The sequence below is a fragment of the Eretmochelys imbricata genome, chromosome 2 (genome assembly GCF_965152235.1).
Source record: "Eretmochelys imbricata isolate rEreImb1 chromosome 2, rEreImb1.hap1, whole genome shotgun sequence".
Lineage (NCBI taxonomy): Eukaryota > Metazoa > Chordata > Testudines > Cheloniidae > Eretmochelys > Eretmochelys imbricata.
In genome coordinates this window covers 182,613,906-182,641,855 of record NC_135573.1, presented here as the reverse complement: position 1 = coordinate 182,641,855, position 27,950 = coordinate 182,613,906, and the positions used below count along the sequence as shown (strand labels likewise).

The following is a 27,950-nucleotide window of genomic DNA, read 5'->3' as shown; positions in this document are numbered from 1 at the left end:
TTCGTTTCTGGTCGCGCCACCTAATAAAGATATATAAAAGGTCTCGAGAAGTACAAGGAGAATGATTAGAGGTATGAAAAGACCTTTGCCTGAGGGGAGATGGAAGAGATTAGGACTACATAGTTTAAAGAGAAAATAAATAACGGGGGACACGATGGAGGTCTCTGAAATAATGAATGGGATAGAGAAGATGAATCAGAGACTCCTTTTTACTTTCCCCCCATAATATTAGGACAGAGGTCACCAGATGAAATTAAAGGCTCACAATTAAAACTGATTATAATACTTTTTTATGCAATAAATAATACTTCCGCGGGATATTAGTGAGTTCATGACCAGATTTTAAAAATATTTAGAAACTAATGTGAACAAAAAAAATATTCTCAGTAGGAACTAAACAGAATAATGACATTAAGGGGCATACATCATCATAACAACCACTAAGTGCCTGGGTTAAGCACAAGCTTCCACTATGCCAGTGCATAATTGCCTATTACAGAAATTTTCACATTCCTGTCCGGCAACTGGAGCCGGCCACTGTCAAAGACAGGATACTGGACTACTGATCTACCCAGCATGGCAATTCCTAAGGCCTTATCATTTTATTTGGATTATATTAGTGAAAAACCGGTCATTATTCACGAGGCATAAGCCTGACCTTGCTCACCTGAAAGCCCTACAGACTTCACTTGGAGTTTCTACATAGGCGCCGACTTCCCCTCTGGCTGGCGGGTGCTCAACCCCCACCCCCGGCTCCTAGCCCCACCTTTGCCCTGCCTCTGCACCGCAAGACTTCCACTGAAACCAATCATAGTCACTGCAATCCAAGGGAATTTGGCTAAAGACAAAAAACTCAGCAAAGATTGCAGGATCTGGCAGCACTGTATATTATTAGCAGCCATCAAAATAAATAATACCAAAATGCCCTAGGGTGTACACATAGGACTCCCATTGAAATAAACACTGCTCACGTGCACATTCCCAAGGTCAGCAGTTGGCACTAATTTGTTATCATCTAATTTGTAATCACTAAAGCTCATTCAGAAAATTATTTTTAGATTCGGAGCTGGATGATAACATGAGGAAGGAAATAGATCCTATATATATTTTTATTGGGTCATTGTACATCTGTTATGTATGTCTGTTTCCCCTCTGCCTTCCCCCAAAGGAGTGGCTTGCAGCCTTACTATTAGTGTTATTGTCAAAGGAAAGTCAACAACCTCATGGGGGTTGAGGCTACTCAAGCAAAACATTTAAAATAAATTGATCTGGACATTGAACAATTTACTGTAAAACAAACACAAAAATCTTTAAGCCAAAAACAAAGGCACCAAAAATATGAAGATGAAATTCACCAGCTCAGTATAAATCTCTATGCTCCATTCTGTTTAATAACTGACAACCCAAATCCATTCTCTGTTCTTATAAGTAGCATAAATATTTCTTCTAAAAACAAAAGATGACTAGGAGCACCAGCTAACAATGCTGAAGTTAACAGACTATCACATGCTGATAAAAACCCGTAAAAAAATCTTTTATTAGCTGGCTCATGACCTACTCTCAGGAAAGCAAGAACAAGAACTAAAAAGGTCAGATCTTAATTCCATCCAAGTCAACAGAAGTTTTCCCACTGATGTCCACTGAATCGGGATCAAGCTGTTAGTTAAGATGTGGGAGAACGGATTTTAACTTAACGGTATCAGTAACAAATTGTTAAAGTGCAATTACACTCTGAAAACTGCCCCTGGAAAAAATGTCATTTTGGGGTTCCAGGATTATTTTCTCTCAGCGGACTTCACATCCAGTTTGTTCAGTTCAAAAATAAAAAGATACTTTTTTCTAGCTGCCATGTCTCATCCTTGGATTTAAAATCCAAGTTGTGCTGTATCATGTATCGTCATCAGTGACTGGTGATCCCTCATTTTCGAGGATGATCTCTGCCACGGATTTACATATGGGTCCTGAGATGACTCAGGAATCCGATCCTGGAACCGCAAATCCGCCTGCAGTAGGTACAGACATTTTGTGGCAGGCCAGTGGCCTGCTGGGAAAAAGTTATTTCTTTTTCCTTCCTTCTCTCTCTTTTCAGCTTCAAGGGCAATGCATTTCTCCTCTAACAATAACATAGTCAAGAAGGTGCTGATGCCTGGAGTAAGCGTGTCTCCAGGTGGTCTGATACTTCTCACTTAGTCTAAAGAGTGTGTTCATGATGATCAGGCCATGTTCTACACACTTGCTCAGGAGGAGGATGGCATTGGAATTAGCCTTTCCTACTCCTCCTTTTCCAATAGTGCCATTCCAGAGATCTGACTCCCACCCGACTCTAGCATTAAAATCTCTGAGGAGAATGATCTTATGCTGCTTGGGAATGTTGATCAAGACTTTGTCAAGATCTGTATAGAATTGTTCTTTGATATCCTCAACAGAATCAAGCATTGGGGCATACGTGCTGACGACAGCAGCAGACTGGTTGTTGCTGAGCTCAAGACGAAGTCATAAGACGTTCATTGATTCCTGCAGGAAATTCTGTAAGCTGACTGACAAACTTATTCCTAATTGCAAAACTGACACCATGAATATGCCTGTCCTCTACAGATTTTTCTTGCCAGAAAAAGATGTAACCACCACCTTCTTCTCTCAGTTGACCTTCATCTTGGCACCTTGTCTCACTCAGGGCAGCGACATCGATGTTATATCTTTCAAGTTCCCTGGCAATGACAGCAGTTCTTCTTTCCAGCTGTACATTATCTTTGTTACCCATCAGGGTGCGAACATTCCATGTAGCAAAAGTCACTGTCTTTTTATAGCTTTGATTGCAGGCAGTGATCCCACTGGACGCGGTAATCCAGCCAGGAGTGTATGAGACAGCCTAGGTTTAAGGCACCTCCCCATGTGGGATGAGCAGAGGGGATCCTAAAGAGGACTGCTCAGTCATAATAGTAGCTGCCGAATTGAACCCTGTCTCAGTCCTGGTGCCAGACGACCATCTAATTATCACCACCTATGTGCAGATTCATGGCTTGGGACTGCCAGATCCACTAATCCTGTCCCCGTCACCACTAGTCTGTTGCCACAGGGCTTGGAAGGTTGGAAAGATGTTATTTCCCATGATAGAAGCCTGCGCATGATTTCTTTTAACGTGGGGAAGCTGGTGTGCCTATAGCAACCACACGATCGTGACAAGTTGGAAGTCTGGGGCCCAGTAGCAGGGAAAGTCCAAGACGACTGGAGATCTCCACTTGCTGCAGCCTTCATCCGCTTTCACAGCTGTTGAGATCCGAGGACCCTCTTACGCCTGATCCACCGTTGAGGACTTGGGGGATTGGACTGTGCTTTGTCTATGACCTCTCCTCAGACCTGTTCGCCTTGGGAGACCCTACTGGGAACATGAAGCTCCCAATAACTTAGCTTTGAGGATCATTGGAACACGCAAGCCCCTTCTCCACACAAGGTGATGGTCCAAGTAATCTGTATGAAGATTCAACAGGTCAGATTCTGTGATTATACCATATCCATCAAATTCTGCCTTTTACCACACCGGCATAGCCCTGCTGTCTTCAATGGGGTCAAACAAGTGTAACAGAGAGCAGAATATGGAACTTATAGCGTTCTGTTGGTGATGCATGAGCTAGAAAAGAACACAGCTCACTCTCCCACAGCTGTGATGGTGCTACAGTACTAACATGCCAAAAATAATAAAGTAACAAATATGACCCTGAAAACACACGGGCAGTAGGTCTGTTGAATAAGTAGGAGCCATTTTTACACAGTCACTTTTCTGAGCAGAACTGCACTGTACGAAGTAGGAAGAGTGCCATCTTTATGCTGTTTGAGGAAAGGAAAGGACTCAGTTGGTTCACCATCATAATGCAATTCACATTACACATGGCTTTAATATCCTTAGTAATTATGCCCTTCAGTGGGTTTTCTTTAACCTACATGCTAAATATCTGCAGTGAAACAGTTAGGAATATTAGACTGGTTTGTAGTAGTTAGTTGTGGGTCTGAATCTTATCTCACTTACTTTAGTTAAATCAGAAGTAACTGGTAGGAGTGAGACTGGAATCCAGCATTATGTCTGTACTGAAACTTTTATTAACAGTCAGCACAGCAGATTTAGTATTTCTTTAGGTCTCTCTGTTGCAGTCTCAGAAACTATCATCATCTCCAAGATTTATCAGCTGGGGAAAAGGACGACTAAAGTCTTACCAACAAGAGAGGAGGAAGATGCAAGCATTACAATGGGCTTGTCTACACTTGAAAAGCTACAACAGAACAGAGACAGCTGTGCCACCATAGGGCTTCAGTGTAAACACTACTTACGCTGATGGGAGGAGTTTTTCCTGAGAGGTGGTAGCTTGGTTGACAGAAGAATTCTTCCACCTACCTACTGTTGTATACGTTGGAGGTTAGGTCAGCTTATCTATGTCGCTCAGGGGTGCGGAGTTTTCACACCCCTGAGTGACATAACTGGGTCCACTTAACTTTTTAGTGTAGAACAGGCCTAACAATGCTGAGTCATTTGCAACTGGGAGTTTCTTTAACTTTGTCCTAATATTACAAGTTTAATAACAAACTCTGAAGAATCAAAGGATGTTATGTAAAAGATACTTTTCATTTGAAATCTAAGGCTTTTTTGGTTTCTGTTCAAAAGTAGTACATGGATACTTGCAATGGGAGGAGTCCATGCAGAACACAATTGTATGGGCTTAAGTAGGCTGTTTCTACAGTAAATGAACCGTATTTCAATAAAAATAAAGCACAGCACAATTTTATTTAACAACATACTAGTCACAGCAACAGCAACCAATTCATTCAATTGTATACCAATTAGTGTGGGTTGGAAAATGGAATTTTTCCCTTCCATGAAAAATGTCAAGCTTTCAGAAAAAACAGTTTCATCCCAAACTGGGAAGAAAAACCAAAATGTCTATTTTGCTGAAAGAAATTTTAATTTGTGTTTTTGTTTTGGGTCAACTGAAGCACTTTGTTTTTATAAATTTGAAATGTTCTTTCAATTTCAAGCATTTTCATATAAATAAAAGTAAATTTAAAACAGACTCATTAAAAAAAATCAAGTTTCCTTTCTGAAAATATCAAAACATCCCATTTTTGACATTTTTTAAATTCCCTTTTTTCCAATTTTTTTCTGAAACAAAATTTTACCAAAATCAGTACAACTTCACAACAAAAAAATTCAGTTTCCTCCAAATAACATGTTCTGACAGAAAACTGTTTCAATGAAAATTTTTTGACCAGCTCTAATAACAATGGAAAATGTTGTAAAGTGTTTAATGCTATTTTCTATTAACCTCTTTGTCAAAGACTCATAGACTTTAAGGCCAGAAGGGACCATTATGATCATCTAGTCTGACCTTCTGCATAACCTAAACCATAGAATTTCACCAAGCCTGTAACTTCTGGTTGAGCTAGATCAGATATTTTAGAAAGATATCCAGTCTTGATTTAATGACTTCAAACAATGGAGGATTCACCACGTTACTAAGTACATTGTTCTAAAGTACATTGTTATACACTTGCACTTGACTTTCAGTTTGAATTTGTCTTGCTTCAGCTTCCAATCACTTAATTTTGCTATGTCTTTGTCTGATACATTAAAGAACCCTCTGTAATCAGAAATCTTTTCCCTGAATAGGTATTTATAGGCCACAATCAAGTCACCTTTTAACCTTCTCTTTGTTAATCTAAACAGATTGAGCTTCTTTAGTCTCTCTTGCTGTAGGTTTTCCTGACTTCTAATCATTCTTAACTGCAGGGTCTGAACCCCCTCCAGTTACCGTAGGGGCATGCATCACCTCAAAGGAGACAAAAGGAGGTAAGGCCTACACCAGTTCTATCAAGGAGAGATTGTGCCATTCTACTTCACTAGAGTTTCAGTATAACCAATCTATCGTAGATACCTGTATAGCTCCCATCACCATACTATCTGAGATTCTCATAGTCTTTAATGTGTTTATCTTCATGACACCCTTGTAAATAATATTATCCCCATTTTGAAGATGGGGAACTGAGGCACAAAGAGACTAAATGACTTGCCCAAGATCACACAGGGAGTCTGTGGCTGAGCAGGGAATTGATCGCAGGTTTCCCAAGATTAGCACTCCAACCACAAGACCATCCTTCCACTCCATGATCATTATAAACAGAATTTCACTATATCCAAAATCACTATAAAAGGAATTTCACTATATCCAAGTTTTCCAATAATACTGAGCACCTACAGAGCACTTTTCATTTTCATAGCACTTAGAAACACCAAGTTCATCTACAGTAGGAATATGTTCCACTGTATATAATCTCTTTAATGAGTGGAAATGCTGCAGTCTCATTATTCTGGTATTCACGTACTTACCGCTACACCTGTCTTAAAAAGGAGATAATGTACAGTCTGTGTAACATCTGCTGCATGCATTAGATTGTGATAAGGATTTTTATGTTTGCTGTATCCAACTTCCAGTGCTTCCACAAAGGAGACAAGAGCAGAAATGGGAATCTAAAAAAGGAAACATGAAGTTAAATGCACTGAGGACAGAATTATCTTCAATTATTAGCATTTTTATGAGTAACTTTCAGCTAGTGCCCCAAAATGTGGTCTATACATAAATAAATCACCTAAAACAGCTTAGCAGACACTGCGGAAACTGACAGTAAATCAAGAAGTTTACCCATTCCTAATCACGTCAGGGCTGAATCACACACACATACACATTAACAAGACAGTACACTACTACGTGCCTGTTTGAAGACATAATGCAGAATAAAAAACAACAGACAGCCCTTGATTGATTGCCCTTGAAGAAATGTCTCAATATAGGTCACAAGGTGTTTGTCTGTTCTCTCATGACCCATTGTTATACATCATTGCTTCACAATTCATGGCTTAGATTATTAATGGTACATATTAGAGGTAGACTGAAACATTCCATAAGAGAAGCATTATTTACCTAAGTCTCTGCTTAGTAACTATTTCCCAAATTCTGCCCTCAGACCCAGTATAGGTTTGCAACACTCACTCACTTCAATAGTAATACTATACACATAGGTGAGGGCAAAATTAAGCGATTTCCTGGGGAGGAGAGTGACACTAATCCAACCACACATTCAAGGGAATGGCAACATCTGTTCTCCAAAGTTAGTACCACATGCTCAAACCAATTTCAGAAGTTCTTGTGTGGTGGCTATCTGGATCTGTACTTTCAGTGGCATTACCAGCCAGAAGCAAACTGTACACAACTCTGCCTTGTGTGTGCATGGTGGGACTGTGTGTGTCGGGGGAGGGGGGGAGGGGAAGGCAGAATCTGACCACCCTGGGAACATCCTCTTTAGATATGGGGCAGTCCCTAAAGAAGTCCAAAGAGTGGGAGACTTGAGGGGCTCTTCTTAGAAGACAACAATAGTTAGTGGGAACCTCAGGGCAAGACAGGTGCCAGGGAAGTACGGGTCAGAGAAAGAATTTGGCCAAGGCAAAAGGGTGAAAAGTCTCATGAGAACAGTTATTTTTTCCTTGTGAGGTTTCCACCATTTTTGTTCATGTTCCAGATTTAATTGAGAATACTATCCAAGGTTGGAATATAAAACCCAGCTTCGGCAGCATCTGGAACTGGACACCACTAGGTCACCAATCTCAAATTTTGTTTTACGCTTGACTGTTTAATTCCTTTCCCAAGCTATGAAACTCAAGACTCTAGAGAATGAGGTCAGTGAAAACATTCAGCGTACATGGCACACTGGAATGAGGTGTCCTCGAAAAAGTGTGAGAGAAAATAAGGGTAGAATCATTTAGAAATAGTATCAGTGGTGCATCTACTACTTCCATTTTTGCAACAGCCTCAAGACCTCAACAGAACTGAAGGCTTGAAATGATTCATGCTCTCCATACAGCTGAAGAAGTAATATAAAGCTTGAGTGGTGGCAGGACAAGCAAAGATCTGTCAAGGAAGATAAGGATAAAGTATTTGCCTGAATGAAGAGAGAGAGAGCTTGGTAAGTAGGCCCTCAGATGTACAGTATATCTCTATTACTGTCCTGTTGATAGCTCTGGTCAATAAGACACAACTGTGCAGAAGTGAAACTTGAACAGTACAGATCTGAAAGGCTGAATGAAGCAGACATCAGTAGCTGGCTCTGTGGATGAAATTTATGTGGGGAAAGTGATAAAAGGTTTTGTGTGTTCTAGTTCAAGGACTTGATCACAGTGCTTACAAAAAACAAGTATTGAGAAAAGATTAATCATTCATAGAGCTTCTTTCTGAAAAGTACAAATTCTAGTCAGAATACATGTATCATTGTAACATTATGCTCCATATTCTTCATAGAAACATTGATATGATATGAATATGGCATAACTAAGATATGTTTTATGCAAGATGGACCATGTGAGGTATCATTGGAAAGTTATGTCAGTTATGATCTACTGAATGTGATTATCCAATTTGCATGCATGCATAATTTCTGTATCTGAAGTTAGGAATATTGACCATGTAACAATTACAACTGTGTGTGTACTTGGGGAATGCCCAGCAGACAGTATGCAATCAGTCTGGATGGGCCATTAGGAAGGATAGTAGGACTGTGAAGATACTAATCTCCCTCCTTCCTGAGAAGTTTCCTAAGATGCTGCTTTGACACTGCAGGGTCATGTGATCATTTCACCTGGTACAGGATAGCGTCTTGAAATGCTGGTACTTTTCCATGGGAAGGGGATGGGGTTCAAACTAGGAAGCAAAGCATTCCCACCATATGCAAATCCTATTTGAGGCTGGGGAGTGAGTTAATCTAGGCTTTTCTCCACAACCACCCCGCCCAAGAAGGAAGACTGCTGAAAACACCGGAAGAAACAAAGGAACTGAGCTGGGGGAGGCAGGGGCTGAGACCAGGCAAGAAAGGTCAGCCTGTAAAGGAATTGTCATAAATATAAAGGGAAGGGTAACCACCTTTCTGTATACAGTGCTATAAAATCCCTCCTGGCCAGAGGCAAAATCCTTTCACCTGTAAAGGGTTAAGAAGCTAAGGTAACCTCACTGGCACCTGACCCAAAATGACCAATGAGGAGACAAGATACTTTCAAATCTGGATGGGGGGGGGAATGTTTTTGTCTGTCTGTGTGATACCTTTGCCGGGAACAGATCAAGGATGCAAGCCCTCCAACTCCTGTAAAGTTAGTAAGTAATCTAGCTAGAAAATATGTTAGGTTTTCTTTGTTTTGGCTTGTAAATTCACTGTGCTGGAGGAAATGTGTATTTCTGTTTTTGTGTCTTTTTGTAACTTAAGATTTTGCCCAGAGGGATTCTCTATGTTTTGAATCTGACTGCCTGTAAGATTATCTTCCATTCTGATCTTACAGTGTTGTTCTCTTATATTTTTTGTTCTTCTAATAAAGTTCTAATTTTTAAGAATCTGACTGGGTTTTTTGGGTCTTAAAAATCCAAGGCTGGTTCGTGCTCATATTGTTTATTCTCAAGCCTCCCCAGGAAAGGGAGTGTAAGGGCTTGGGGGGATATTTTGGGGAAATAGGAACTCCAAGTGGTCCTTTCCCTGTTCTTCGTCTAAATCACTTGGTGGTGGCAGCATACTGTTCAAGGACAAGTTAAGTTTGTGCCTTGGGAAAGTTTTTACCCTAAGCTGGTAAAAATAAGCTTAGGGGATCTTTCATGCGGGTCCTCACATCTATGCCCCAGAGTTCAGAGTGGGGAAGGAACCCTGACAGGAATGCCTGAAGATTTAAGATGCATGTGGTGCTGTTTACCTTCAAGAAACTCTGCAACCTGCTTGAAACAACATTTAGGGTGAGAAATTATTTGTAGCCAGTATTCCTTAGTGTATTAAGATTAGTTTACGTGTTTTGTTTTATTTGCTCAGTAATCTGCTTTGATCTGTTTGCTGTCCCTTATAATCACATAAAATTTACCTTTTGTAATTAACAAACTTGTTTTTTGTTTATTCCAAAACCCAGTTTGTGCAATTCATAACTGGGGGGTGAAGGGGGAAGCTGTGCATATTTTCCTCCACGTTGAGGGAGGGAGCAAATTGCATGAGCTTACGCTGTATAGATCTCTATACACTGCAAGACCAAATAACTTTGGGTTTACACTCCAGAGGGCATATGCACCAGAGTGCTGGGCAATTCCCCGAGCTCAGTCCTCCCACAGAAAGCTGATTGCAGACTCTGTGTGATTCTACAGCTGGGTGTGTCCCGACCTGTGTGTGTGCTGGAAAGGGGCCAGAGAGCCTGTCAGAGCAGCATAGAGTAAGGGGAACCCAGGCTGTTGGAACAGGTAGGCTCAGTGGGACCCCAACACATCAGGTGGCACCCCAGAAAGGGGGTCCAACCCATCACAGTCATGAACATGGCATGCTTGATAGGAAGCAAGAGAAATAGCACTATTTAATTTTGAGGGAAGACAAGGAGGGGTTACAGTTACTATTTAGATTGTGGCAGCATCCATACTAAAAATGACACAGTCGCAGCTCTGAAGAATGGCCAAGATTAAATGTATCCTGAGATTTTAAGCCCACTGTATTCCCCATTGAAAACTCTTCTAAAATGCATTCATTGCATCAGTAATTCGATAACACTAAACATGAACCTGTAGCCAGAACAAGTTGTTCAATCAACTGTCAGTAGTGCATCAACAATGCTTGTTTGCACAGTGATTAAATCTGCAGATTTCACAGCACACAGGAGTACAGTTGGGTATTCCCAATGATCCAGGTACAGTTTAGCCAGGATCTCTCTTAAAAATTACAGTTATTTAGTGATGGACTCATCTAAGCTATAATTTCTACCATGATGAGGGACTCAAGTACAACACGGCAATCTCTTGAAATGGTGAAAACACAGCTCATTCTTGAAGAGGAAATGTGACTGAATTATATTCCAGGACTGTAATGCAGCCCTGCAAAAGTCCAAAAAAGTTTCTTGATGACTTTGAAGGGAACGTATTTGAGCCCCAGTCCAATTAAATGCATGGTTTAGCAGACATCTGTAGCGCGCAGGAAAGTATTTTAATCATATTCGGGGAACTACTGCTACAACATAATAAAAGTTACAGTAAAAGTATGGGTGGAATATAGTTTGAATAAAGTTTGAATTTATTTCCTTCAGTGATCTTCTGGGGAGTTGGGAAGAAAAGTCTCATCTCAGATTTACTAACCTTGAAACGGCTGATCAGATCGTAGCGTGTGAGAAGTTCATAGAAAATGAATTTCAGCGCATGATCCCCACTAGCATCATTCAGTGCAAATACATCAAAGGACCATTTGTCTACATTCTGCAAAGTGTGGAAAAAAGGTGTTAATACAGTCATTTATTTTATAATTATATAATTTCTGCCGCTTTAAAACTTTAACAATCAGGAAAGCATCACTTTGCGGAATATGAAAGAAATTCATCACTGCTTCTGGATTCCTCTAGTTTCATTTAATCAGCGCATGTTCTATTTCAGCAGTTCTCAAACTGTGGGTCGGGACCCCAAAGTGGGTCACGGCCCCATTTGAATGGGTTGCCAGGGCTGGCATTAGACTTGCTGCGGTCTGGGGACGAAGCCCAAGCCTCACTGCCCCAGGACGAAGCCCAAGCCTGAGGGCTTCTTCACCTGTGGTTGGTGAGGCTCAGGTTAAAAGCCCCCCACCCTTGGGCTTCAGCTTTGGGTTCCCTGCCCAGGGCGGCGGGGCTCAGGCAGGCTCAGGCTTCATTCCCCGTCCCCTCCTGGGGTTGTGTAGTAATTTTTGTTGTTAGAACGGGGTCGCAGTGCAATGAAGTTTGAGAATCCCTGCAATGTGTTATGATCATGGCAAATCTGGCAGGAGTTTAACAAAAAATGTGCATTCAAAAATGATTTTTTTAAATTATGGTCACTCATGATATCTAACTACAATCAGCAAAGGCTGAATGTCAAAAGATTTGGAATCCTGGCTTGGGTAAGCACCCCACCATTACAATGCCTATACAGTCTACAGTCGGCACTGTTGCATATTCAGCATCTACTATATCTTTGCATTGGTTGCAGTTCTGTGCTTTCTCCTAAGTCTAGGAAAAGACTGTGGGTACTGAGCCAACTTAGAATGGTGAATGTTGAGATTTTAAAGGCACCTGTTGTGTCAGAACCTCCCAAGTCTGCAGAGTCTCTCTCTGCAGTTCTCACAAGAAGAGGCTCCCCGAAGCATGAAATACATTTCATGCTTCAGTCTGACCTAGAAACACAGAAAGAGCAGTTTCTCTTGTGGCACAATAACGGAAGAAATATCTGATGCCTGAGGTCCAATTTCCACTGGCTGTTACTCAGTTTTTACTAATTCATTAGGCAAACACCCACTGAAGGAGCTTGCCAGAGAGTCTGAGTGCAAACTGAGATTGTTTTAACTGGCAAACTGTCAAACCCCAAGCACACAGGACCAGTTCTGGTTCCTACCTCTGAGGATGTAAAGGCACCCCTGGCAGAGGAATCATTACATTTCCACTGGGCAAGGGATGGAAAGGATGTAGAAGTAACCTTTGAATGACCACGTCTGTAAAACTGAAAGTTTATAGAAGGTCACAATAACCTATAACAACAAATGTTGATGGGAAAAGGTGCAAAAGAAAGGCAGAAAGACTGAATTAATCCAAACAAAAAAGGCCTATTGGTAAAGCTCATGGACTGTGTTAAGATCATGCCAAATTAAAAAAAAAGTGTGGGACTGAAAATCAATGGAACAAAATCAGTATGTCAGAAATTAGGCCTAACCAGTGAACAAATTAATGAGGGGATAGGCCATTCCACCCATTACTCCTTTTTAGGATTGTTAAAAAGAAAAAGACTTGGGGGAAATTAGCAGAACCTGATTGCAAACAACCACTGACAGAGACAGGAGAACACCTAAGGAGCAAGTTTTACCATGATGGCCGCTACCCCTGCTGTCTCCTGTGACCTACCATAATACTACTGGGCCCTCATCATCCTTATCTTGAGAGATGTCCTAACCAGGCCAGAGAGCGGGAGTCAGATGATATTGCTACTTCCAACAGCTCAATCCCAACTGGGATGTGAGTCTGACTCTCTCTCTCTCTCTCTCTCTCTCTCTCTCACACACACACACACACACACACACACACACACACACACACAGAGTGAGTCCTTTTCCTTCCACACCTTGTTTCTTATCTTTCCTATCTCTCGCCTTTTGCCTTGTCTAATAAGGGTTTGGCTTAGCTGGCCAAGACTGTACATTTTGCAACATTCCTGTAAACCTGTGACCAGAGTGGCAGATACAAGCAGTGCCCTAAATGACTCGATGCTGGTACGAGTTTACCAGGTCTCAGAGTGGCTAATAAGACCATGTACCCTACCTGTATATCTCCAGCGAGGTTGCAACTAAAGTTAATACCAGTGATGGAAGCTGCATTTTCTATTTTTGCTGTTCTTTTCTCTCCCCTCTTGCATATATTTGCCTTGTTTTGCTTTTTAAGATACAGGATCGGACTTTAACAACAGTTCCAGCTTCTCTCAACTAACTTCATCTCTTTTCCCAAAAAAGGCCAGTTATTGCCATATTTAATGCCATCTAAAAGACTGTCAAACAGGGGAATATTCATTCTAAAGACTCTACAGATAAAAGGAAAGGGAACCAGGGATGCTGTTAAAATGAAAACCTTATTTAATACTTTACATTTCAAATGTTTTAACAGTTTTTCCTTTTTTCCCTCTATCTTTAATAAAAGGTTAAATGAATTTCTAATGGTGTGTTTGCCTTGGTACTAAGCAGGCTGCGGTCTCTGTGTACCAAACCGCACATGTTGGACAGTGACTTTGTCACATTAACACCTTTGACTCTGTGGGGCCATACATTCCATCTAAATTAATACAACAGACCAAGCCCACAAAGCACAAAGTATTTACTGACAAATTTGTACATGTTCATCAGGTATAATACCCAAATACAACTGGAATATTTTTCAAGGGATGTATTCAGACCTTTAAGCTATATGTAGGCCTGCAACCTCTCCCACATCTTCCTTCCCCATCCTGCTATTTAACACTGACCTATTTACATAGCCAATTTCAAATACAACTGGGGGGACTCTATGCAGCACTGAGGTCTCTATCTGAACAAAAAAGTACCTTTATCTTTTCAATAGTTTTATTCATCGAATTAGAGAACTGTATCAAAAGTCAAACACTCAATAGATTTGTTACCTGTATATTTAATTATGCTGAATGCCCATCATTATGCTAGTATAAGTTTAGCATCAGGGAGCCTACAACTTTTTAAATGGGTGGGTTTTTATTTCAATTGCAATTTAAAGACATAAAATAAATACAAAAATATAAAAATATAAGGAATAGTGGGGAAACAATTAGATACCCTCTCCCTCCAGTAATGCTGAAAACCAGATCCAAGTGGTGTTCAGTTCATGCTGGTTTTAATATCACTCCTACGTCACACGTGCTATTGTATATCCAAGAGTTAACATGACCCTAATTTTCTTCAACTTTTTTTTTTTATACACTAAATATATTCCCTCGGGCTCTCCGGAAAACGACAGAGTAGGAGAAAAATCACAGTAGTGTTAACTGCCAACGTTGGTAAGAGGGGTAGATATCCACATTCAGTTCCCCCTGCGCCTTCTACTGAACTATAAATTATATAGCAGAGCTGAGAGTGGAGGGATGGTGGGAACAGTGGGAGTAAGCGTTAAGCTTAGTTTATAAGACTCAATTCGGCAAGATTCTGAACACTCCTGCAAAGCACTGAGCGCCATCGTCACCTTTGAAGTCAGTGGGAACTGAGAGCACTCAGCACCATGTGGGATATAGCCCATAGTTACGTTTTGTCCGAGAGGAAGGTGTTTTTGAAATGTCATGTGCCCTCCTCTTCCTAGCAAAATAAGAAAAGGTGCTAGAGAAGGTATAGCTGGGAGAATGCTATACAGATCAGCAGTGCAGCCATCTTTGGCCTGAGACCAGCATTCCTGATTGCTGACAACTTTGTGGTGCAGCCAGCCTGAGCATATTCATGCCTAGCTGATTTACACTCCTTTAACTGTGCATTAAAGATTTACATCTTTAAATTGGACGTTATCCTCCACACTTAATCTCTGTTGCAGGTTGGCTCCCAATTTCCCAAGGCACTTTAATCGAAAAAGAAAGATGATTGCATTTTATTTATGCATGCGTACGGATGGCTTTGGCGCTGCGTCCCAGGGACGAGGAAGGAGATCAGCTAGACATAACATTATGCTGAGTGTTATTAAACAACAGACTCTGTGTGGAATATTCCTTCACTTTTAGCAAGACTAAAATCTCATTGGAAATTTCACTTGTGTAAGAGACGTAGAGGCAGATCCTCAGCTGGTATAAACTGTCATCACTACATTGAAGCCATGGAGAGATGAGAATTTACACCAGCTGAGCATCTGCCACTTAAGATCAGCCCTGAAGGAAAAGATGCAAACAAGGCTTATAAGCTATAAGTACCATGCAGCCATTATCCAACTAGCAGGACAGTTAAATAAGACCAAAGTACTGTGATTACATCTGACCATAATTTGGGCCTGATCCCCACAACCTCCCACATGCAGAATTCCTCCTGGAGTGAATGGCATTGGATATAGAGTCCTTGAAGGATCAAGCTTGTGCCTCAGAGTGAAAAACCCACGCAGAGCCTGGTGAAGGTCCCAGAAAGAGTCAGAGAGCAACAGGGGACACTGGGGTCTCAGTCCTGCTCTCAGAGAGTCATTTTCACATATCTTGGTAAATCATCTTCTACACAGCAACTGATTTTACAAGCACTGAGGATGAGGTCAAGCTCTTAGGGAAGTGAGTTGTGGACTGAGCCTTAGAAGAGAAATCATAAATTGTGCTTTTGGTTTTCAAACACTATCAGTGGGACTAGGCAAGAGAAGCAAATAAACACCCCCCCTGCAAAAGACTAAGTCCAAACTCTTTGAGCTATTCAAGAGAATGGGTGGGGAATAGGAGAGATGGGGGGAAACAGTGCACAAAGCGTCCACACAGTCCTTTTAAAAGCTTCACTGGTTTTAGGTGTTTATTTTGTTTTATAAGTCACTGACACCAGTCAGGGAAGCAAACGAGTTAATAATAATAATGTGTATTTGTACGTATAGACATCCATAATTTATACAAATATTGGAATTTTTAAAATTAAAATAAGAATCATAATAATAAAAATAATATACGGCTTGATTGTGAATACAATGAGAGTTTTGCCACAGATTTCAAATGGTAAAGTGTTTGTGTCCCATTTTTACCCGGTCAGTCCTACTTTTTCATATGATGGTCTATATCCCAGGAACTTCTTTGAGAACACCTGAAATGTCCCAGTTTTTAAAGTCAGCAATCAAAACATAGGCTTTGGGTTTTTTTATAACTACAGAATTATAGTTCAAAATGTATCATTACAGCAAAGAGAATTTGCTCTGTGTTTACAAGAAACAAACAGACTAATGGAATGAGGGTTCAGCATGACAAACAGTGTTTGGAGTGAAGAGGACAGCTGAATGAGTGTAGACCCTCTCAGAGCTGTTCTGTTGCTCTGAGCACTTGTTTACACAAACACATAGTTCCCAGCAAGCTGTGGTGTGAATCTACCCTGTGATAACCTGTCACGGTCTAACTGTTCATATATACCCTGCTGATGCACATTAACAGTCCGCTAATGCACTTTGATCTAGTCCAGTTCAAAGAGACTAGCTCAAACTGTTAATGCAGATCAGCAGGGTGCACACGAACAGTTAGACCGTGGCAGTATAATGCGGGTAGATTCACACCCCAGCTTGCTGCAAACTAACTGTTCATGGAGACAAGCCCAAAGTGAAGGTTAACCATGCTTGTTCAGTGTTTCATGATAAAATAATTCAGAACACTAAGGGTGAAACCCTGGCCTTGTTGAAGTTGGGAGTTTTGGCATTGACTCTCATGGGGGCAGGATTTCACCCAAAGAAGCAAGACAGGACCATAATGCCCTACATTGAGGGAGGATTTCAAAGTGCCTGGGCTTCACTGCTCTTCTGTGATGCAGGGAAATAGTGTTCCTCTATTTTACATATAAAGAAGTTGAAGCACAGAAAGATTCTGGGTTAGATCCTGCTCCATTTACTTCAAAGGAAGTTATCCTATTAACTTCAACTGGAGTAGAACATGGCACCTATGCTACATATCTCATGACTGTGGTAGAGCTGGAAAACAAATTCATGTCTTCTGACTCATAATCCAATGCCTTAAACACAAGGCCACTGTTCAGCCCTTACCTTGTTGAGCCTATAGTAAGAAGTGAAACTATGTGTTTGTGCCTGTCTCGTTGTAAAGGGCTGGATATCCAATCTACAGACAGGCTAAACTACAGTACTGAAGTGGCAGAATCTCTTCAAAGCATATTTCAGTTCAACACAGAAAAAGACAAAGGTTAGTGCTGACTCACTCATCCCTAATATAGCAAAGACTTGTATAAAGGCATTACCCATTAGGACATCATGCCTGGTTTTTCTCAATAGTTCACATAAACTGCCAGTGGGTTCATGATCTCCATGGTCCTTGTTGACATGAACAGGAATCACAAATGTAACACATTACCACTATAACAGCTCAATCTTCCCATTTAAAAGCACACAACTGGGAACAGGTTATTCCTCAGTTAAACTCGTGCATTGTAGTTTTCTTTATTTACTATCAAAGTCTCAAGTTGATTTCAGCATCCCACTCAGTTCTCAGTTGCCCTGAGTATTGTAACCTCCCACAGAGCTATGACCTCATCCTCCTAGTCATCTTCACCACTTGAAAATGGCCAGAACCCTGATCTGTTTTTTCTCAACAGGAAGGATTTTCCCTTAGGTCAGTAAATGATTAATGTTTGTGAACTATATTAAACTTCAGAGAGGATGAGAGGGAGAGTACAAAGACCTCCCACCAAAATATCACAGTGCCTTACCAACATTTGTTAAAAGACACTTTCATCGGTATTACCTTTAGGACTCCAATTACAGCTGGTGGGTAGCTCAGGCCAACCATATTTGATGTCCGTCTGTACATTCTACCAAAATAAAATAAGTAAATGAACAGAAAAACAAAATAGAAAACCAAGGATTCATTTGAGTTCTTTTCAGGAGACATAATTTATTCACGAAAAACAGATTGCAATTCTTCTTCATCCTTCCCTGCACATATCGTCCGTATCGTTAATAGAGTCCTAAGGATGACCTCAATTTTCCTCATTTTACATCCTTCCCGGTCCATGACACATACTAGGGCCACAGTCTTCCTGGACAAGTAGGACTAGATTGGATATCACTCAGCATCTGCCTCATCTTGATCTAGCAGAGGGGCTGCTCTTCAGCAATGCAAGACTTTCCTATTCTCCTACAGCAACTGACCACACTGTGTCTTCCACCCTCTCAGTCCTTGCTGGCCCAGGGCAGAATGCATTTCAAGATAGAGCTTCAGTAAACATATCAAGTCTGTTGACTGGACTTATTCAGCTCCTGAATGGTACAGCTTTTCCTGCCGATTACTTTGTTTTTTAAAACAGTCTTGTGTTGTTTGTGTGTGCAGGTGTGCGCAAAGGGTATAATCAGCAAAGCTGGGTAAATAATTTGATTTTTGTTTTTGGCTTGTTGGCAAGTCCAAAACCTCAAAATAAATATTTGCTTTGGGTTGAACCAAAAGTGAATTAAAAAAAAATCAGTGAATTAAAACATCGAAAAAATGTAAATTTGGGTCAAATTAAATACTCTGCTCAACAGAAAACTAAGTGTGTCAGGTCAGTTTTGAGCATATTTAATATTTTTGAATTTTTTAAAAATAAAATTAAAGGAAATTGCGAAGCAAAAAGTCATTTTGAATCAAAAAAATCAGAATGCTTCTGAATATGTTGTTTTTTCTCTCTAAACAAACAACTTGGTGAAACCAACACAAAATCACAAAAAATTTTAGTATTGTCAAAGCTACATTTTTCACTGAAAAAAGTTTAGGACAAAAGATTTTGCCCAGTTCTAGTAATTAGCACCTATGCCCCAATTCAGCAAAGCACTTGGGCATGTGTTAAACTTGAAGTGTGTGCTCAAGTGCCATTGACTTTAATAGGTTTGTACAGGTGCTCAAAGTTAAACACATGCTTAAGTGCTTTGCTGAATAAGGCCATAGGTGCTGACTGCACCCTTCCCTACATGTAAACAGCATAAGACCTAATGGAAATACATTTATACAGTTATTAGCAGTGACAAGTATACCATACATGATTTCCCAGGCTTTTAGTAAATGAAATATTTCAATAACTAATAATATCTTAATACAAATTTCAAAAAACAAAATGTCAGGGAAAGGAGATTCCTCTCTAAAGACAGGTGAAACACTGAAAGTTGGATACAGGGCAGTCCTAATTCAAACAGCAAGAAGTTTTAAAAGGGTCAGATGTTTGAAATTAGGTTTGATCTAGCTCTAGAGGTGTGATTTGGTGCAAGCTGCAGGAATCAACAGTGGAGAAGACTGAGGGAGTTTCACTGGTTTAGTGGACTCCTCTGAGTTCTGAACCTTTAAACTGATTTTGGTCTGCATGTTCTCAGTGACTCATGTAATTCAAGCCGAGAATGATGAGATACAGGTTTGGTTTACATTAGCCACCTGTCCATCCCTTTATACATTTTACTGGACCACAGAGGTAGAGTTACTCCAGGGACCGAATTAGCTGCCTTTGGTTAACCTCTTATTCCTATCATAGGAATATTTGAAGCCATATATTCTTTTTCCTCCCTTTGGCCCCTGAAAGCATACATTAAAAAAAAGAGGAAAAACCAAAATGGCTCCAATTTTAATATTAGATCTGTATTATACTAATAGCGAATGAATACTTTAAGTTTCCATTTATGATCAATTATTTAGTCCCAGTTTTCCAGTCCTTGCTCACCTCTATGTAACAATAAAAACAAAATAAAATAGTCTTCATTCAATATTAAAAATACAATCTGTGATGCCTGACCAGCCACTGGAGCAGAATAATTATATCTTCCTTTACCTCTCCACGAATATCCCAGCTTGCACTGCATGGACGATGCTCCTGAACCGAGGCTTTTCCTCGGTCCTTTTAAGCATCATCCCCATCTGCCGCGTGAAGGTGGAGGCCAACCAATCCCGGACCTCAGAGGGCACGGAGTCTGACTGAATATCACTGAGCTCATCTTCTGTGTCCAATAAACGCCTGAAGGGGAGTGGAAACATGGGTAAATAGAGGGCTCTTAACACAGGGTTATAAAGTCTCATATACACTCTAAAGAAGTTGTTAAAAATTCACTCTTTTTTTGGTAATCCTAACGGAACACATTTTTGACAATCTATAACAGATTGTTTATTTTCTTGGAAAGTCACATGCCAGATTGTGAAGCTCACTCCCAGGCAGATAAACATGAGAATCAGCACACTGAAACTCCATTACTCTCCCATGATTTCTCATCTTCAGCTTTCCAGTATTCACAGTCCCCATTTTATCATCCTTTTTAGTTGGTTGAGATTTATAACATTTCCAAATAACAATCAGATAATCACTTCCTTTTAAGTTTTGGAAAGTTTGCCCAAGACGCTTCTGTAGAAGTACATTTAGTTCTAGTGAAACGGATTGACTTGATAGATTTGGCAAATTTAAGTCACCTATTTATGCACATGTCAACGGGTAGAAGCAGAAGTGTGAACAACACCCCACCAATTTGCCTCAATCCTGACATGGATGGCTCCCTTAAGAGGATAGTTCAGATCTTGGACTCTCATCTGAGAATGACAGCAACTGTGCCTATTTTGGATGCCATTAGACCACCAGCTTCCCAACTAATATGTAAATTACAACTTCATTCGAGTCGTACAAAATATCAATACACAGGTGTAGTTAACTCACCTAGTTTCATCAATGTACACTGATTCCAGAACGGTAGCTGCATATTCCAAATTCTTTTTTAGGTCTACAACCGAAGCCTCTCCTCTCTCTAATTGCTTTACCAAAGACCGCAACCTAAGAGAGGAAAACAAGAACCTGGTTAGCACTGAGAGAAATGGGTTTGAGTTTGAGTAGAAGTTCAAAATACAATCCAACATAAAACATAACCTCAAATATTGTCAAATTAAGATCCTTTGAACTTTGAAGACACAGCAAAATTCCTTAGTACTATGTTCACAAGAAAACAAATACACTTTCGATAGTCTGAGGACCCCGTCCATGTAAAGGTCACAAAATACTTTCCTTCTTGAGAGATCATTATACGTTTAGGCATAGTCTACACAGCCCCACTGAGGAGGAACCCAGCTCAAGGAGCCAAGCAGCACACAGGATTGTATTTTGAACAGTTGTGCAACCTACTGTGAGCGGCGACTCACATGGGCAGAGCTTAGAAGAGTGCCACCGCTTCTTCCCCTCCCCCCCGCCACCAACTCAACTCCTTCCTAGTGCAGCACGTCTGCTGATGCACCTGCACAGTTATGCTGCTCAGTGTAATGGAGATGGAGACAAGCCCAAGCCTCCTCTCAGTTCCTCACCAATTCCTGCCCCTTCTTGCTCAACAGAGAGGGTGGGAAGAAATGTTTGGGTTCTGCAGTGTTTGCTTCCCTTCTCAATATGTTAAGGAGGTAGGGTGACCAGATGTCCCTATTTTATAGGGACAGTCCCGATATTTGGGGCTTTTTTTTATATGGGCTCCTATTACCCCCCACCCTCTGTCCCGATTTTTCACATTGCTAGCTGGTCACCCTGTAAGGAAGGCTTTTAGAAGTCTCTGTTTCCAGATTATGCAGACTGCCTATCTGGAAAGGAAGTATTCTAGTAACAAAAGACAATTGTGTGTGTATTTTCAGGTCTGGCCAAGCTGAAGACTTACTGCTCTGTTTATGGTCTTGTAACCAGTATTGTCATCTCAGAAATAAATGGCTGTCTCCATTCCTGGCCCATATGCCTTGAACCCCATCACCTCAGAAATTAGAATATTTGCTGTGTTGTGAAAATATTTCAGTTACATGGGCTAAACTTGCATGGTTAATTTGTATTTTTAAAATTTGTATTTTTCTTGGAGTGGCATCAATTTAAAATTTGTATTTATTGTATTAGGTGCAATTGCCTATGGCTAAGATGCTATATTAATAAACTAAACTACAGCTTCCCTTCCCATACATCCTCTTACTCCTTTGTGTTGGCATGCAGGGTGTGGCCCTTAACTAGTTATCATTAATACCACCTGTAGGTAGGCTGGATGAGTTAACATTGCAACGGTGACATTAAGTTTTGCATTTCTTGCCTTTTATTTCATTGGCTGAAGCACACAGCAACTCAAATCCACAAGACCTTCAAAAATTTGTACTCAATACTAGTACAACGAGTAGCTATTAGTTTATGGCACCCACACCCATCATACAAGAAGATTACATGGAGTATACTGCGCATCAATCATCTGGCAAACCAGAAGTAACATCACTATGATGGAATGGTGTCTCACAATCAATGTTTCTCACAGGTAAAAAATTACACTGTCTTGCCTCACCATTCATTATCTACAAATACTTTTGATTTATCTAGCAGCAGCTGCTGCTGCCTGTTACGTTTACTAAATATGAGTCCAGTGACATTATCCTTAATGTGCTGAATGCATCTATACAGTATTTGGTTGAAACAGTGCTGAACAAATCATAAATGTAGTGCCAGACTGAGCTACCCTCACTCTCACTGAATGGCACCTGACACCACAACAGTCCCACTGAAGTCAACAGGGCTACTTGTGGAAGAAGGTGCTACTCACCGTTAGTAAGGTGATCAAATCTGGCCTGTAGGTAATGACAACTCTAACAGCATCTCACCTAAGTATCATGTCACATGACTATGGCCACACACAGTTTCTGACATCATAACTGAAGCCAGATTGTAGGTCAAACTATGATTGTTTGCAGAACACTTGGTGGTGATCTGCGGAGAGTTGGCTGATGACATGATACTGGCTCCTCCTCCTTATTCCACCTGCTAAATTGCATTAAAAAGGCACCTAAAACACACAAAATATTTTACTAAACACTTTTCTGTAGAAGAATATGCTGTGGTTGGCAACTTCTCTGTTAAGGTGCAGTGCACCTGTGGGAAAAGCTTGAAGACCCTCATTCCAAATGGCATATTACCACACAAGGGGTTATTTCACATTTCAGACCAAAGAATAATATAATAAAATATACAAAGAGCCCGGTCCTATGCAGTACCGAGCATTCTCAGCTCCCATTGAGTGGAGCTAAAGAAACTCAAAACGTTGCAGGAGGTGCTCAGCAACTTGTAGGATCTGTCCCCATATTCCTTCCAATGCAAGGAAAGAATATCTATACTCCAACCACCTCTAAAGGGCACTGGAGCTAAATGGGAATGGTGCTATTCAATAAGACTAATAGCATGTTGTAGGGCCGGCAGGATTTGGTGCTCTGGGAAAGTCAGATGGTACCAAAGGCTCACACAAACCCCAAAGCATCATTCCTATTCTGGTCTACATTTCATTAGTGCATTATCTTGGAGATTAAAAATTCTGGACAAAACCTAAATTCACCATGGAAGTGACACAGCTTAAGAAACAAACCTAGCCTGCCAGTTTAAACAGAGTGTGGGTAGTAGCAGACAGTGCAGTTGTTTTCAATATATTGTTAAAAGTCAGCCTTTCTGAATAACTGTGTTCCAAGCATTCCCTCCCCCTATTGTTATAAATAAAGTGATAGCTGGGTACAAATATTTATCTCCTTAGATAGAGGGCCTGTTTTTGTGGTGGTGGTTTTTTTTAAATAGCGTTGCATATTACTGCAGAGCAGATTAACACTACCAGAGTCTGGATACCAGTCAACTTTAATTAATGTGCAAAGCACAAGCATTGCCTGAATACTCAGGATCAGCTCCTCATCTGGTGTAAATCTGCTTAGCTCTATTGCTGATCCTCAGTTTTATTTTAAATGCAACTTCTCCAATTCACCACGTTTCCAGCCATACAAAACCATGTCTCCATCTGACATTTTGGTATTTGGGATCCATCTATTTTGGTATTTGGGATGTTCCTTCTGACAAGCATGTTAAGAACTACAAAGACATGAATTATTAGAGTTGATCAGTGTGTATCCCCCTACTCCTCTCTTGGTATTGACTGTAAAGAGTAAATGAAATTATCAAGTAAATAAAGCTATTCTGAATTTATACCAACATAAGCAACCTCAGAATGTGGCCTGTCAAGGTTCCTTCCCCACTCTGAACTCTAGGGTACAGATGTGGGGACCTGCATGAACACCTCCTAAGCTTACTTAAACCATCTTAGGTTAAAACTTCCCCAAGGTACAAACTATTTTACCTTTTGCCCTTGGACTTTCGCTGCCACCACCACCAAACGACTAACCGGTTTATTATTGGGAAAGAGTCATTTAGAAACGTCTTTCCCCCCAAAATCCTCGCACCCCCCCTTCCTGGGGAAGATTTTATAAAAATCCTCACCAATTTGCATAGGTGACCACAGACCCAAACCCTTATATCTTAAGAACAATGAAAAAAGCATTCAGTTTCTTACAAGAAGAATTTTAATAGAAGAAAAAGTAAAAAGAATCACCTCTGTAAAATCAGGATGGTAAATACCTTACAGGGTAATTAGATTCAAAACACAGAGAATCCCTCTAGGCAAAACCTTAAATTACAAAAAGACACAAAGACAGGAATATCTATTCCATTCAGCACAGCTTATTTTCTCAGCCATTTAAAGAAATCATAATCTAACGCATATCTAGCTAGATTACTTACTAAGTTCCAAGACTCCATTACTGTTCTGTCCCCCGCAAAAGCATCACACAGACAGACCCAGACCCTTTGTTTCTCCCCCCCTCCAGCTTTGAAAGTATCATGTCTCCTCATTGGTCATTTTGGTCAGGTGCCAGCGAGGTTATCCTAGCTTCTTAACCCTTTACAGGTGAAAGGGCTTTTCCTCTGGACAGGAGGGATTTTAAAGTGTTTACCCTTCCCTTTATATTTATGACATGGCCCTTTACAATTTATATGCAACAGCTAATAAGCTTATTCACCAACCATTCACGCCACCATATGGAAAGACAAAAGAGTCTTTTTGACTTTGCTTTTGCTAATCCTTGTTTTGCTCATCCTCAAACTCAACAAGTCACAAGAAAAAACTTTTGTGGTTTCACCCCTTTTCTCAGCAAAGCCCTAGCAGTTGTGGACAGCTCACATATTATTTGTCTGTTTTCCTATTTATAAAATATAATTATCATTATGCCTAGCTCCTATTCAGTGCTTCTCAATGTAGATTTCATAGTGCTTTACAAAGGAGGTCAATATTATTATCTCAGTTTTACAGATGGGGAAACTGAGGCAGAGAGAGGCAACATGATTTGCCCAAGGTCACCCAGCAGCAGAGCCAGGAATAGAACATGAATCTCTGAAGTTGCAAGTCCAGTGCTCTGTCATCTATGCCACACTGCATCATGTAGGGAAATCAAAAAATATATACTCTGTGATCCAACAGCCTTGATATTTTTATCATTTGATTCTTTTTAACAAAATAAATATATTAAATTATATAGATTTTTTCATATGTAAATTTCACAAGCATTTTACAAAGGCAGATAAGCACCAGTGTCTCATTTTTAAATATGGACTAAATTAAATGCAGAGTGGTGGCACAATACGTCAGTAGAAGAGCTGGGAATATCTTCTAATTCCCAGTCTCATGCTCCATCAATTTCCCTGGCTACCATTATATATACTCTGCCAAAGGTGTGCATTGCACTTTCCAAGATGTCATAGTCCCTAACTGAAAGAGCTAGTACTGTACTATAATGTAAATGTGATACTAACAATGTCAACACACCAATAACACAACCAGAGGGGTCAATGGTCTCTTTCTAGACACAGTAAACCCAAGAGAGATGCATTAATTTCCTCCTTCATTGCAAATAAATGTATAGTTGGATAATAAACAAATCTATGAAACCATTCATCCCCATGAAATGGTTCCAGAGTTGCAACTAAACACGAATGAAACAGCAGTAGCTCATTGTTAACATCAGGCCCTGAGCTGTTTCTTGACTCAGTCTGGAATGTGCATTATAGCTTCCCAAGCAAAAAATACTGTTAGTGAAAAAATGAAATGATTTCAAGGCACCCCCGTTGGTCAGATACTGTCAAACAATCCTCGAAAACTCTTCTGGTGAGCTAATATTTGTGGTTCAGAACATGGTTTCTAGATCTGGAGGTTGCAACTCTGCCGGGAGTTGCAAACAAGCCCCAAATGGCTGATGACCACCCTCCCCTTCTTTATGACTAGATGGCAATTTTTCTGTTGTAACATGAGGTCACAGTATAAAAAAGGATTGTGAACCACTGTTTTAGAGAACAGAATGGTATAGTGGGCTGACAAAAGAAGGTGAGAGTGAAAACAAAACATCAGGCTGCAAAGTTTTCCCTGGAATCACAGTTTCAAATTCCAGCAGGAGTGGCTCAGCTCTTTTTCCAAATCTATTTCCCCATGTTAAGTATCCTCAACCTTCTTGTCAACTGTCTAAATGGGCCATCTTGATTATCACTACAAAAGTTTTTTTCTCCTGCTGATAATAGCTCGTCTTAATTAATTAGTCTCTTACAGTTTTTATGGCAACTTACACCTTCTCTGTATGTGTGTATATATATATATATCTTCTTACTATATGTTCCATTCTATGCATCCAATGAAGTGGGCTTTAGCCTATGAAAGCTTATGCTCTAACAAATTTGTTAGTCTTTAAGGTGCCACAAGTACTCCTGTTCTTTTTGCGGATACAGACTAACACGGCTGCTACTCTGAAATCAGCTCTTTATATTTCTGAAGTTTATTAAGCATTGGGACTTTGGGACGAAACTTTTTAAAAGTCAAGAGCTGATCTTCATCTGGTATATACTGACAAACATGAATTTGAATTAATTAGCACTTTGCCAATTTACACCATCTGAAGACCTGCCCTTGAGGATGTTAGAGATCCTAGAACTCATTTTGTAAGAGATGGGGTTTGTCCTCATACCCTTTGTCAAGTTTCCCCTCTCCCCACTCTTATGAAATGTTCTGTTGTGCTCGTCGGTGCGTCCTTCTGTCCCACATATGGCCACATTTCAATGGGGATGTATATATTTGTAAAATAAATAATAATAAAACTTCAAATAAAAATCCTTTACAGCAGTATAACACTTTAGAATAAAAGGTGATGTAGCAATATAAGATATGATTCTAATTACTAATAATGTTTCCATAGTTGACCCACTGCAGGAATACATATTTAATACCTTTTTTCTCCAGAACAAATACAATTAAACATTATTACCATTAACTCCAATATGGGGCAATTGTGTACAGCCTTATTCAGCACAGTGATTCGTCAGTAAAAGAGACATATAATTAGACCCACCCCTGGTTACAGTGAGGTTCTTCATAAATTTCCTCCGGGCAAAAAAGAACGTCATTCCAACTAGGCACCAGTATGGTGCACTTGACTCTGGCAAATCCTTGTCACTCATTAACTCTGGAGGAATGAACCAGAGGCACCTCCTGCTATCAGTCTGTGTTTATGAAGCTTTTATTAGTCAAATTACATTCATGTAATGAAAACTCAATGGAATGATTTCAAAGACCACTCATCTGTGATGAACATCATCTTTTGATACCCAACCCCAATTGCTTTTTTAGTAATTATAAAAATAACCTTTAAACACAAACAGAATAGTAATCTGAAGAATTACTTACTGGGCCTTATTTTATGAATGCAAACTTCAGAGGGGATGAGTGGAAAGCAAACTGGAACTGTTACAAGATACGAAGATCTATTGAACTAAGGGCAAAAGTCTTTCTGACCTGCATTGCAAACCCCCTCTCATTCTGTGCAGAGCATCCACTGACATCGATAGGAAATACATGCACAAAATGA

At 40.2% G+C, this 27,950-nt stretch overlaps 1 protein-coding gene across 3 annotated transcripts in view; it reads right to left on the bottom strand.

The window, feature by feature from the left end:
- Positions 1 to 27,950, bottom strand: part of PDE1C (phosphodiesterase 1C) — a 505,580-nt gene that overhangs the window by 100,478 nt on the left and 377,152 nt on the right. For all 3 annotated transcript variants that reach the window (XM_077809239.1, XM_077809240.1, XM_077809241.1), the window contains 5 exons: positions 20,896 to 21,009; positions 20,026 to 20,208; positions 17,982 to 18,048; positions 11,175 to 11,291; positions 6,374 to 6,514 (listed from right to left, as the gene is read on the bottom strand). In XM_077809239.1, the coding sequence (XP_077665365.1) occupies positions 6,374 to 6,514; positions 11,175 to 11,291; positions 17,982 to 18,048; positions 20,026 to 20,208; positions 20,896 to 21,009 (622 nt within the window). The remainder of the gene's footprint in view (positions 1 to 6,373; positions 6,515 to 11,174; positions 11,292 to 17,981; positions 18,049 to 20,025; positions 20,209 to 20,895; positions 21,010 to 27,950) is intronic.